The sequence below is a fragment of the Molothrus aeneus genome, chromosome 16, assembly GCF_037042795.1.
Source record: "Molothrus aeneus isolate 106 chromosome 16, BPBGC_Maene_1.0, whole genome shotgun sequence".
In the NCBI taxonomy this organism is placed as follows: Eukaryota; Metazoa; Chordata; class Aves; order Passeriformes; family Icteridae; genus Molothrus; species Molothrus aeneus.
The window spans coordinates 6,572,525-6,585,257 of NC_089661.1; the positions used below are offsets into that span (position 1 = coordinate 6,572,525).

The 12,733-nt window shown below is 38.3% G+C and overlaps 1 protein-coding gene across 2 annotated transcripts in view; it reads right to left on the minus strand.

Moving 5' to 3' along the window:
• The window catches only part of TXNDC11 (thioredoxin domain containing 11), a 28,322-nt gene that overhangs the window by 7,420 nt on the left and 8,169 nt on the right, over positions 1-12,733 (minus strand). For both annotated transcript variants that reach the window (XM_066560731.1, XM_066560732.1), the window contains 4 exons: positions 7,073-7,166; positions 5,860-5,972; positions 4,716-4,916; positions 1,453-2,236 (listed from right to left, as the gene is read on the minus strand). In XM_066560731.1, the coding sequence (XP_066416828.1) occupies positions 1,453-2,236; positions 4,716-4,916; positions 5,860-5,972; positions 7,073-7,166 (1,192 nt within the window). The remainder of the gene's footprint in view (positions 1-1,452; positions 2,237-4,715; positions 4,917-5,859; positions 5,973-7,072; positions 7,167-12,733) is intronic.

Below are 12,733 nucleotides of genomic sequence, written 5' to 3' on the forward strand. Positions count from 1 at the left end.
ATAAAATAGTAATGAAAGAAAGGGGTTAATTAAAATAAAATAAGTATTCCTGAATTTCTAGAAACCATCTGTAAAGACTGAGATCTGACAAGGGTATTAAGCACCCATCAATTTGTTTTGATATTATGAAATATTAGGTTAAAATCTTAAGGAATTAAAATAAAAAGCACAAAACCCAATCATAAATCAGAAACTCATTGATAAAAATATGTAGAAGCAAAAGTTTTTTGTATGTTCAAATGATGGAACCGCAATGTACTGAATCTTACTCTGCAGAGAAACCCTCATCATGCTCAGGAAATCCTGTGACCTAAAAAATGTTTGAGACAGAAAGTACTGGGAGCACAAAGGGGAAGGAAATTTCTATGTCCTCATTCTGGTCTTAATATTTCCTAAGTATCCTTTTATGGTCACTGAGGTTTTTGCTTGTTTTTGCAGAGTCTTTTCCTGGGTTGGGATAGAGACAGGATACAGGGCTGCATGTGATCCTTAATAAGAACATGGCTAGTTATTTATTCTATGTTGTGCATCTTTTTGTACTGAGATTTATGGCAAAAAGGAAATGCAATTGGTGCTATAAGAATGATAGTGATATATGTTCTTGAGCAATTTATTTTAATAGCTGAATTTTCTTCCATGTTTACTTACATAGCCAACACTAGGAAACCCAGTCTTTTCTGAAGGTACACTCAGTTTTGCACATCAGCATGACAAGCAAATACACACAGTTAGGAATATTTTGTCTTATTCACAAACTTGCAAATAAATCAAAACTGCAATCCTTGAGTTGTTTTGTCAGGAGTTTTTTTTGCCTTGTTTGTTTTTCTGGATTTTTTTTTTTCTCCTCCAGTTCAGACAGGAAATAACAATAATTGGCAGATTTGGCCACAACCACTTCAGAGCTCTACCTTGTTACCTTGAGAACAGACACACTTTTCAAAATAAATTTAAAGCAATTTAAGTTGGTTTCAGAGGACAAGAGGATGGGGAAGTCTCTGCTGCTAAGTGGTCAGTATCTCCCAAAATTCTGTGATATTTTAGAACACAGAACAGCTGAGCAAACACCAACACCACCATTAATACACAAGCGTCTTCTGTAATCAATTATTTTAGATGAACAGAAATTTTTTTCCACACACAAGTTAATTTAAATTTTACCAATTCCACCAAAGCATGCAGTCAAGAATCACACATTTTAAGGTTCAATTCTTATAAAGCAAATTACTTATGGTATAAGGAACTTAGCTTTTATGTCACCTAGAATATGATTCTGTTCTAGCCAACAGAATCACCCATAAATACTTGGTTAACTACTAAATAGCATAGAATAAATTACATTTCACAACCTTAACTTCACAAAGTAGCCTCACTTTTAAAATGGCATTAAGTTTTCCATTCCTGCTTGGAAACACAATTTTCTGAATGCAAGCATTTGTATAGTGAATACTGTACCCAGGGTAGGTCCAACAAGTGACTGATTCTGGTCCAGGACATAGTGCACTTCCTCTTTCAGGTCAACAATGGCAGCAAATTCCTTAAGATGAGTAGATCTTGATGCTCCTAGTCTCTCTGCATATATCCAAAAAAGATTTGAATCCAGTAGATAGAGATTCAAGGTTTTGTTGGTCCTGCAGCTCAGACCAGTAATGTTCGTGCTACTAATATTAAGGTCAGGAATAAAACAATTCCTATCCTCAATGTGAGGAATAGAAAATTGAGTGTTATCTTTCTTCCCATGGGAAGAAAATGCTACTTTGGGGGTCTGAAAGATGGTCTTCTCAGAACTCATGAAACTTAAAAAATGCCTGTTTACTGTCCTGCAACATGCAGTGTAATAGCTAAAGGGACTATAGAAACTTAAGAAATTGCTGCATTCTATGGTATTTGATATTACTTGAAAAAAAGTATGTTCCTGGAGGTAGAAAGAGTCCAAAGCTGCTTCTATCTCTAAAAAGTTACAGTGTGGCACATGGACTTTATTTGGTTTGACACCAAGGGTCTGGTTAACGCAGAGCTCACAGACGTTGTGAGTTCTGGAGATGGAGTGCCACTGTGGAAGCACCACCGTGTTACAGCACGGGTACTTGGCTATGGGAAACGTTTCAGAGAGCTGCAGCTGTGCATCTGTCACTGAGGAATCAAAAGCTGGTGAATCAGAGTCTCCTGCATGCTGAAGGTCTGCCTCAGCTGCCTGGCTTTTATTACACTTGTGGTATTCCAAGGCCACTTTGGTAATCTGTGGGTGGGAATAAAAGAGAGAGAAAAAAAATCAAGATTAACTGTCCATAGTTCACCCAAATGCAGTTATCTTTTGCAGGTTTAACAACATTATATGCAATTAGAGATGGAACTTCAGAAACACTAAACTGACTAATCTTTGTTCTTTCAAAAAATTACAGGGGGCTCTGACTTAACAACAAAGTTGAATTTTCAGATATTTCAGCATATAAACATTGAATATATAGAACAACGAAGTAAATTTAAAATATTATTCAGTCCACCACACTGATTGTAAGGTCCTCCATGCAACATATTTACTTACAGTGCAATAACACTACATTTTATGGCTAAACCACAGTACACAAAGCATTACTGAGTAAAGGTTCCTGAATTTCATTCATTTTCCAATAGGAGGAGAAAATACATGAAAGCATTCCCATATGAAAAGGGAATAGAGATTTCTTCTGGCATAGGTGGTACATGGATTTTGTAACCATCACTGAGAGTGCTGAAGCAATGTTTGTACTCTCCCAACTATGGGCATATGGTTATAATACTCCAAGTATACTCTGCATATTGTAACTTACTGGGAGAAGAAAGAAAAACAGAAAAAAAGACCAACCTGTCCCTCCATGCAAACATTTCTATGCTACATCACCAGTTTGCTTTTCATAACCAGGGGTAAACAAGCAGAGAAAAAGGGACATGTAGGGACCATATAAGGAATTCCCTTTCTGGGAGACAAGTAACAGAACATGCAAGGAAGAAAAATGAGAGAGGAAGTTTCCTATCATTCCTATTAGCACACTAAATAAAATACAGAGCATACACACACTGCTTACAGGAGAACACTTTGACAGAAACCATTAAAATTATCAAAGGGATAAATGTTGAAATGTCACATCCCAGAGGGCTGTTGTGTCACAGGACCTCAGTATTAATGTGGTCTACAGCAATGCTTTGTTACAGTCTTCTAGAATTAGCTGTTAGAAATTTTCATCCTGAAAAGGCTTAACTGAATACTTGAAAAAGACTTGGCCCCTCACACTGTAACCTAGCCTGGAGATCTGGACTGCCTAAAGAAGCTTGAGAAGAGATTATGAACAAAAACCCAGATGTGCAGTAAGAAATCTCATTTCAGTGAGCTGTGATCAGAAAAAAAGTTTTGCTCTGAGATTTTTCGACATTGAACTTGAGAGCCTTGTTCTCTGCAATTGCCTTACAGTCAAGTGGTTTCACTGCTTGATGAAACCCACAGGCTGGCTGCAATAAACAGCTCTTCCCAGGGTAAACAAGTTGCATAATATCTCCCTGTCAAAGTGAAGCTATACAAAGACAACGGGATTATTTTGTATCTCATTTCACATTTTGATAAACACTGTTATTTAGCAGAATGAAATTTGAAATGGAACATCCACCTTATGCTGCACTGATTTGGTAGAAATAAGTGGTACCTGTTACTAGAATGTTTCATCGGTGACAAGTACCACTGAACAGAGCCTGCCAAACAGAAGGCAGGTTACTACAAGAGTAATGGCAGTTCTTCTCCAGGCAGAGACCTCCCCAACCCTATTTCATAGCATGTGTACCTTTTATTGTGTACCTTTTATCTATTTAGCATGTGTACCTTTTATTGTGTCTATTTAGCTTGGCTAAATATTGTATAATAAGTTACTTTAATTTTTTCCTTATTGTTTCAGACACTGCAATATTAATTAGGCCTCTTTGTGGAAGCTACACATTCCTGGACACAGATGCCAGGTAAGTAAATCAGCACTGTCACAAAAACTCAGCCCTGCTTTTGGTCTTTCACAAATGCTTGTCTGTTCCACACTGCTTAGAGCTACATGATCACACTGGGATGTGCAGCTTTGTGTTATACTAAATGGGATGATGGGTTCCAGCTGAAAAATAGCCCAGGGACAAAAAAACTAGTTTTCATCCAAGTTAATTTCCCTGTCTCATTTCTGCACAGCTCCACAAACTCCTGTCCTAGGCAGTTCAGAGGAAGAGAAAATTGGAAGGTGACTGAGGAACACACAGGATATAAAAATCAAATTGGCTCTGAGTAGTTTGATTAGGTATTTCAAATAACACTGTCTGGTTTTACAAAAAATCCATTCTTCATTGCACAAGCATCTCTGGAAGGACAGGAGAGGGGAAATAGAATGGGATGGACAAAACACAAAACTCTTCAGTTCTAGCTGGGAAAGATCTGCATCTCTTACACTCCACCCACCACAAAAAGCAGGAGGTCAAGGAAGAGTTAGATGCTTGTTCTGAACAGTTGATGAGTGAGACAAAGGCATGTTGTGTGAGATGCAAACCAGTGTAAGGGAGCTGTGATAATACAGCTTGAAAAACTGCTTCTAAACAAAACCAGATACTTGGAACAGTGAGCTAAAATGAGCTATCTGTCACAATTAACCTCAGACCCCTGACCACAGCTCTCATGTTTTAGCATTTTTGAAATAAAAAAAAAAAATTTCACTTACTTCATCTAAAAGAGGATGAATTTCTGCTAGGGGATTATAAGGTATAAATATGAGAAGTGCTGGTCCTTTCTTCAGCTCATTGTTTAGAAGAAGGCTTTTCCCACCATGTGGTCTCAGCCAGCGGATGAGCATCTCCCGATTTTCCAGAGCCCACTTGCAAATGTTCTCAGCAGTGAAGTTCATGATGTCTTTTGGATAGATCTTGGAGGGGGAAAAAACAGTTTTGTCCTCACTTGATTTAGTAACAAATGCAGTTCTTCAGTATGGGATGAGTTGTTACTGTAGTGATTAGAGCTTCCTTTCTAAATGCACTAAGTGTCAGCAAACTTCAGCATTTCATACAAGCTTTCCCTTTGGGAAAGCTTTCCAAATACTCGTCAGATTATAGTAACATCCACAAGCAGAAACGGATTCTACCAGGGAAGCTCCTCTTTCTTTTACTACATCTTTATAATCTTAACTTTTCTCAATAGTATAAATTTTCTTTGTAAGTGAAAGAGCTTTAAGCTGGTATCATCATCTATTTTAATATATGTAAAGTTAGAACATTCTTCCCACTATTCAGTCACCATATTAACTCATTTTAAATTAGCCTTTTAAGACTCAAACATCAAGGCTGCATTTAAAACTGGTATTTCTCATTCCTGAATGCAAAGGGAAGAAATATATAATAAAAGGTGCTCACAGGTTCTAGGATCAATTTTAATATATTCAGGCAAGTTTATCTTAAGTAATTAGCACAAAAAAGTAATTTTTATGTATTTTATTCAATTTCACCCAAACCCGTTTTCCATAGTCTCAATTGAATAAAGTACACCTCACAATACCTGTTTTACACTCATGGTGCCAGTGTGGGTAGGTAGTGTCTCTATGCCAAATAGTAAATCTGAAAGTTAGTATTTTCAGCCTTAACTTTTCAAAGAGCAGGGCACATGGATTAAGAGTTATTATAAATCAATTTAATTTATGTGATTTTTCTAATCAGTGCCATGTTATACCTTTAAGCCAAAATGGAAGTTTTCACTGTTCCTACTATCCCTCCACAAAATCTTTGTCAATATCCTCATTCAAGTTATTTTCTAATTCTGATCCCTGAGCATGCCTGTACCACATCAGAGTCCCTGCAGCACACAGCAATACTCACAAGAGACGTGTTGGCGTGTCTGTGCAAATACACACTGCCAGAGCGCACCAGGGAGATCTCCTCTGCCACGCGCTTGTCCGTGACCACGCCAAAGCGGATCGTGCCAAGGTAATCTGAAAGGTTTGCAATCTTTGAAAACAATTACACACACTGACCTCCCCTGCACCACCACCCTCAAACCAGAACACACAACAGTGCTGGGTAAAGGCACAGAAATCTGTGAAGAGCTACTGCCAACACTGGTGATTATGGCAGAAGAAAGATGGCAAGAAGCACAAACATGTTCCCCACCTGCACTCCAGGTATAGAGACCTGTCTGTGTAACCTCAATTGTCCAAATTCTCCATTTGCTTAGGAAATACAGAATCTGGTATCACAGATGCACCTTGCTGTGGTTTATGGCATCTCAAAAGCCAAGATGATTCACGTAAGGGAAAGGCATGACCATTAAGTGATGCACATTTACAGTAAATATATATAATTTATAAATATATATTCTACACTTATAAATATGTACACATAAAGACAGACTGCTTATCTGTATGTTGCAAAGAACTAATACCACGTAAAAATGTGAAAATCACAGAACAAAATATACAACAGGCTCTTTATCACATCAGTGGCACAGTAAAAAATAAGAATGAATATGTATGTGTAAGAAAAAAAAAGTATGACTCTCCTTCATTTGCTGACAGGAAGGAAAATTCAAAAAACATGTTAATTTTTAACTTTAAAAAGGGTCTATCCCAAATTCATGACCCAAAAATGAGGTATCAATCATCACAAAATTTGCATGTTTAAACACAGTCAAATCATTTTAGATTATCAGTGCAAAATAAGAGGGGGAGAAAGGCCTTCTCAGGCTGCCTTGCAGCAGCTCTGTAACTCCACCCATCACTGAATTCAGTTTCCAAGGGCTGACACAGTCCAGTCCATCCCAGTGCCTCTGACACTGCACAAGACAAAGACTCCTGGATCACTTTGACCAAGTGCCAGTCTGATTATGGCCCTGGATACACGTGGGGCTTTGAGGGAACTCTCTCCTGGTGTAAACCAGGCTGATCACATCCTAAGCTTTTAATGTAAGCAGTCCTCAACTGTAATGAGACAGTCCCACAGTTAGATCAACAGCAAGAAACACTCAGAAGGGATTAATTCCTAAGTTACAAAATATTGCAAAAAATACTTTAAATTATGGAAATGGAGCTTTTACCTTTCTTTAATGAATGTAATGCTGATGTGAAGAATGTTAAATAACCAGGTGGTTGAGGTGAAGCATTGAATTCAAAAAATCCCACAACTCCAGGCTGAAACAATAAGAATTAGAGTTAATTAAGCTATTTTTAAGTATAAATATATGGGACTACAGTAAACACAACAGACTCTAAAAGACAACAACATTTACTGAAGAGCAGTCACTTTATGCTGCAACAAAAATTTGAATATTAAAAGACTGAATGGAAATCAGTTCTCATTGAAAGAATGAAGCTGTCATTCAAAAGCTTATGTAGGAGAGAGGGGCTTTATGGATGCTACATCTCTAAGGGTATTTCCCATGCTGAAGTTCACCAAAAACAATTACTATTTGCTATGCAACTATATTTTGAACCAGTTCCAGCACCAAGGTAAGAAGCATAAGCATCATAAAGATTTTTAGAATTGGAATATCAAATACAGTTTTTCAGAGTAAAAAGGGCTTAAGCAGTAACACTTGAATTGTTTATGTTGCACATAATTAGTATTTACACATGAATTCACAGATTCAGTGTGCCAATACCTGACCTGCTAAGGTAAGTGATTATCCCATCTTTAAGCTACAGCCACTGTAAATCCTTTCAGTATATCCTAAAGATTCAGTGAGAGACCAACTGCACAAAAATCTTGAGAACTCCATATCCCACCTGCATATCCATAAAGCTCTTCAAATTGCCAGACAGACAATTCCAAATTTAAGACTCATCCCAGAACAGGCCTACTGATTTTTCCAGGTGAATGACTTCCTAATAAACTCAGGAAAGAATCTGGGAGAAGCTGACTTGGAAAAATATTTCAGTTAAGCTTTGGTTTTAAATTTTTAGAAATATAATACATTAAAAATTACGTTGAATTATGTTTTTGACTCATCACTCAAATGGGCTTAAAACTATCAGGACAGAGTAAGTGATGGCATTTAGTTATTTGGTGTTATTTGTTCCTCATTTCCACCAATGCATACAGAAGGCATTTGACACACAAAGCAAGAGCACTCCAGGGACTATTGTGGAACAGAAGATTCCACACCCACCTGACACCCATTTGTGTGGCAAATACATCCTCACATGAGGATTTTCATTTGCTACTTCAGAGACTGCTTTATTTTTTTTGAGCTTTACATGTAAAATATTTAATCTCTTTTTAAAACATGAACATACATTTACTTGTTATTATTAATATGAATTCATTTATTCATATCAGCCTAACACACTGATCTAATTCAGTACAATCAGCAATCTTGAAGATGTTCACCAATAACAACATTGCCCATTCCACTCATGACTTCTCTTTTTAGGCAGGAATCCTCTTTCCTGGATGAATGCTAGGCATAAACCCCTTGTTCATAAAGATTCTTTGTAAGGTACCCCAAAAATTTATCAATAACAAAAATGAGTTACAAGCAATTAGGGAAATGTCTGCAACAGTAATTACCAAGTAGAAAATAAAAACAGAAATAAAATAGTAGCGAAAAAACACAGCAAAATAATAGCACTTTCTGTTGTTTTTTAAACAACATACAGATTAGTAATTAATGATCATCTTTTTCTCTTAGTTCCAAACTAAGACAGTAAAAAGAAACAATCCCTTCTAAAAGACTTTGAAAGCATTCAACTGAACAAAAATAAGGAGCCAGATAAGATAATCAATAATTTAGCTTCCCATTTCCTAGGACAATTTTTGAATACTAATCCTGTACCAAGTGAATTTAGGACACCAAACAGTGAATGAAAGGAAAGTCAAAAGTGACAGTAAAATATGGCAAGAAGCCAGAAGTCAGATGCAGAAGTATTTATAATGCTATTTAAAAGGTAACATTCTGATTCAGAGTGCCAGTTCTGCTTTACACTAACAGAAGCTTAAGACTTCCAGATTGTGAATAATGTTTCCCAAAAGATAATTTTTGTAAAGTGTTTTTTCAATTTTAAAAAAAAATTGTAGTTGAAGAATATATGCTACTATACACTACTATATATACTAGTACTTACTAATGCTCTATGCCTAATCAGTAATCTGGTTCAATAAAGTCCTTTTAATCATCATCCCCGACCAGTTAAAGCTTTTGTCCTGTTACTGGGTGCAATTATTCACAGGAGTAAAGGGACTGAATTACTGTATTTCTTCTCAAGTACCAAGAAAGTTTTCCTGCCTGTAAGAATGAAGTTTTTAACAAGACAATGCTTCCAGGTATTGCAACTAATAACAATTCTTGCTCTGTACAAGTGAGGTTCAAGTCTCACAGAAGAGGTATCTCAATGTGAACAAGAAGTTCTTGGTTTGGAATACAAGCAGGCCAAGAAGAGCTGGAAGAGCTGTACAGCAACAACTCCCACCTTCTTTCATGTAAGAGCCTCCAAAACTCAGGAACAGCTGCTTGCAAACAGTTCAGGAGGAATCTACACCCAATGTGTTACTGAGGAGCAGCTGCTCCCACCGGGGCGCAGTTCTGGGTACCCATCTTCATGTGAGCACTCAGGAGCCATCAGCTGAAGCTGCTGCTGTCTCAGCCAGAGGAATGAACACTGACATGTGACACAGGGGTGCTTAGGAGCATTAGGAGCATGGGCACTGCTAGAGCAGAGCTGGCTGCAGCTTTTCTTTCCAGGAAATGATTTTCTGTCCCTGTCTCAAACCAAGTGTCTGTAGGAAAGGCTTTGGAGCAAACCTGAGGATGTCCATTAGTGAAGAGTTCTTAGTGCTATCTCCTCATGAAACTCATATATGGAAATACAAAATACAATTGTAGGGAAGCCTATTTCTTGCTTGGTCCCTACACTAAGGAATGGAAAGTGATGTAGGATACAGTTAAATCAACTAACAGACTTACCAAGCATCTCAACAATTACCAAACAGCAAGCTCATGGAAACTTTAAGAATGAACAGAGATTTTCAGATGACCTGAAATGTACTTTCTATTGGAGAAAAGCTAGCAGTGTTATTACTGAACCATGCCTCAAAGCTATCACAACTTTTAGAAGGAATAAGCAAGCATGTAGATGACTCCATGCAGCATGCTGTAATTCCCTAAGTCTAGGAGAAGTTACCAACCACTCTTGAAGAAACTAAGGTGATAAGAAATAACATGGAAGGCCCTTTTCTAGATTAGGAAAGTAGAAAAGACAAAAACCACTTAGAAATTAATGTTTTTCAGCAGCCAAAGATAGCCAGCCAGGATGGGTACTGATACTCAGGCAGTTCAGTATTTCCATAAGCACTTTAGCAAAGAAACTGTTGACTAAGATTAATTAAATTTACATTTAACATCATTTTCCAATGATGTTAAAATCATTGTGTACCCAGACCTGAAAGCAAATTTTCACACCATCATTTAACACTGGCACCACATAAAAGCCAGCTGAATCTCTCTCTGTGTCAGATCTACCCAGCTGCTGATGCTCAGGAAGCATTCCTACATAGAGAGCAAAGCAGAAAGCTGACATCACATTAAGAGACACAGCAGCCACCTCCCAGAGAGACCAACTCCTCTCCTACTGCTCCTGAAGCCAGAAAATTATGAATTCCCTGAGCACATTTGATATTCATAAATGAGTGAAGTTTTTTGTCTAACTACAGTGGCTTCCTGTTTCCTGCTCTGTGCCTCAGGAGGCTGAGGCCATTTCTAGCAGCTGGGGCAGTCAGATGAGGAATGAGACCTGCCAGTTTGGATTAAAATGAAACTGTTACATCTCTGCAGTTAAGAAAACAAAAGAAATTTGATTCCAGGTACTCACAGGTACCTTGAGTTATGGCAGAAACTGCACATCTTCCTGCTCAAGATTTTAACTGCTTTCCAAATGGCCCATTTTCCTTGCTCTCAAAAATGAGTTCTTATCCATGTCTAGTTTTACACTAGTGTCATTCCACAACCCCAGAGAAACCAACCTTCAATAGCATCAGAGAATGCAGGAGCTCAACTTTTGAGTCCTCAACCAGGTTTTTTTTTCACGGGGATTGAGCGCCCTCTAGTGAGAGCACCTGGCATGTCACGACAGTCGTGATTAGGTCGAGGAAGCGACCAAAGAGCGAGTAACGAACACCACCGGCTCTTACATTTAACTGGATTCTGTTCATCAGTAACTCCTCTAGTCTGCAGAATCCTTTTGCTATCAGAACACAGGACTAAAAATTAGATAGTGATGATGACAAATCTTGCAAATTATTTTGAGCTTGAAATTAATTAGCTTTTCAGTGAAATCATAAAAACACGATCCACCAGCAGAGAGTTGCTAAAGTGCCCAATAGCAATCCTTGACAGTCTTCTGTCCTTTCCCTTCGGCTAAAATTAGGTTTTTTTATACAGAGAAGATTAAAAGTCAAAGGAAGACACTAGCCAAGGGTCTCAAAATAGCAATTAGTTTGTGCCATACATGTCCCAATCACCCATAATCTACTCTATTCCCCAAACTTTCTCACTTCTTAAACACAGGACTAACCCCTGGATTGTATCTTCTCCTACAAGAGGTATCAATTTCTAAACTCGCAGGGAAAACATTGTAAAATGTTCTTCTCATTTCTGAATGAAGTGATGAAACAACCGGTTTATTTCCAGTTTAAAACTAACTTTTCCTTTGTGTCTATGGTTTTCTCTGCATCCATCTTCATAAACAATTACGTTTCTTTCATCTTATCTGTATCTGTTACTTTTGTATCCCCTCCTTTCCCTCTTGCATAACTTTACAGAGGCAAGAAAGACATTGAGCACCATGAGCCACGGTCTGGGACAGAATGTCAGGCAGCGATGACTGTGGGGCAACATGAACAGAAACAGCCTCTGCTCTTGGGCCATCTCAGAAAAAAATAACCAACAAATGCTGAGCATAAACAGCAACTCAGCACTTGGAATTTCAAGCACAGGAAGGGGGGAAAATCTGAATGCAGAAACAAAAATATCTGTTCAACTGCTAAGCAGTACTTAAAAATATCTTTGTTGCTCCTAAATTTGTCTTTTATCTTAGTCTTTGTACAGTGGAAGTGCACCTCTAACTGCAAAGCAAATTTAAGCTTAATGTCAATATGCTCATTGGTAACCTTCTGCAATCTACCAAGAAATAACATAACACAAACCAAAAACCAAGCGTGGCTTTCTTCAAATCTCCGTAAGAGGCAAAGAAATGTTTTAGAATTTTAGAATAGCAGCACTGAAGCAATGGAAGGACAACAGAATTGCTCATGATCACAGAAAGTACCAGCACCAGAGACAGGCTACAACTCACTACTCCCAACTCAGTCCCCCCTTAAAACACTGGAAAAGCAAAGCCAGTGGCAGTTCCTGGCATGAACAGCGCAGCACCCACCCAGGGGAACTCCCAGTGTGTGTCCCCTAGGCTGTGGCACTGCCACTGGACAGCACAGGCCATGCTCCGTCCTGCAGCCAAGCAGGCACTGCAGCGAGCAGCGCTCACACAGGATCTGCTCCAGCCCCAGCCATGCAGGGTCCCTCCCGTGCTCTGCCCACTGCCACAGCACTCATGTGTTGATCAGCTTTTCCCCACTGCTCTCACAGCTTGGGCTTTAGTAAGATTATGGTATTTCTGCACTCTGCACTGCAAGAATCAACAGTTATAAAGGGATTTTAAATGGCTCTGTTGTAAGCATATTTTGTCTGACTGGAAGTTACTATTCC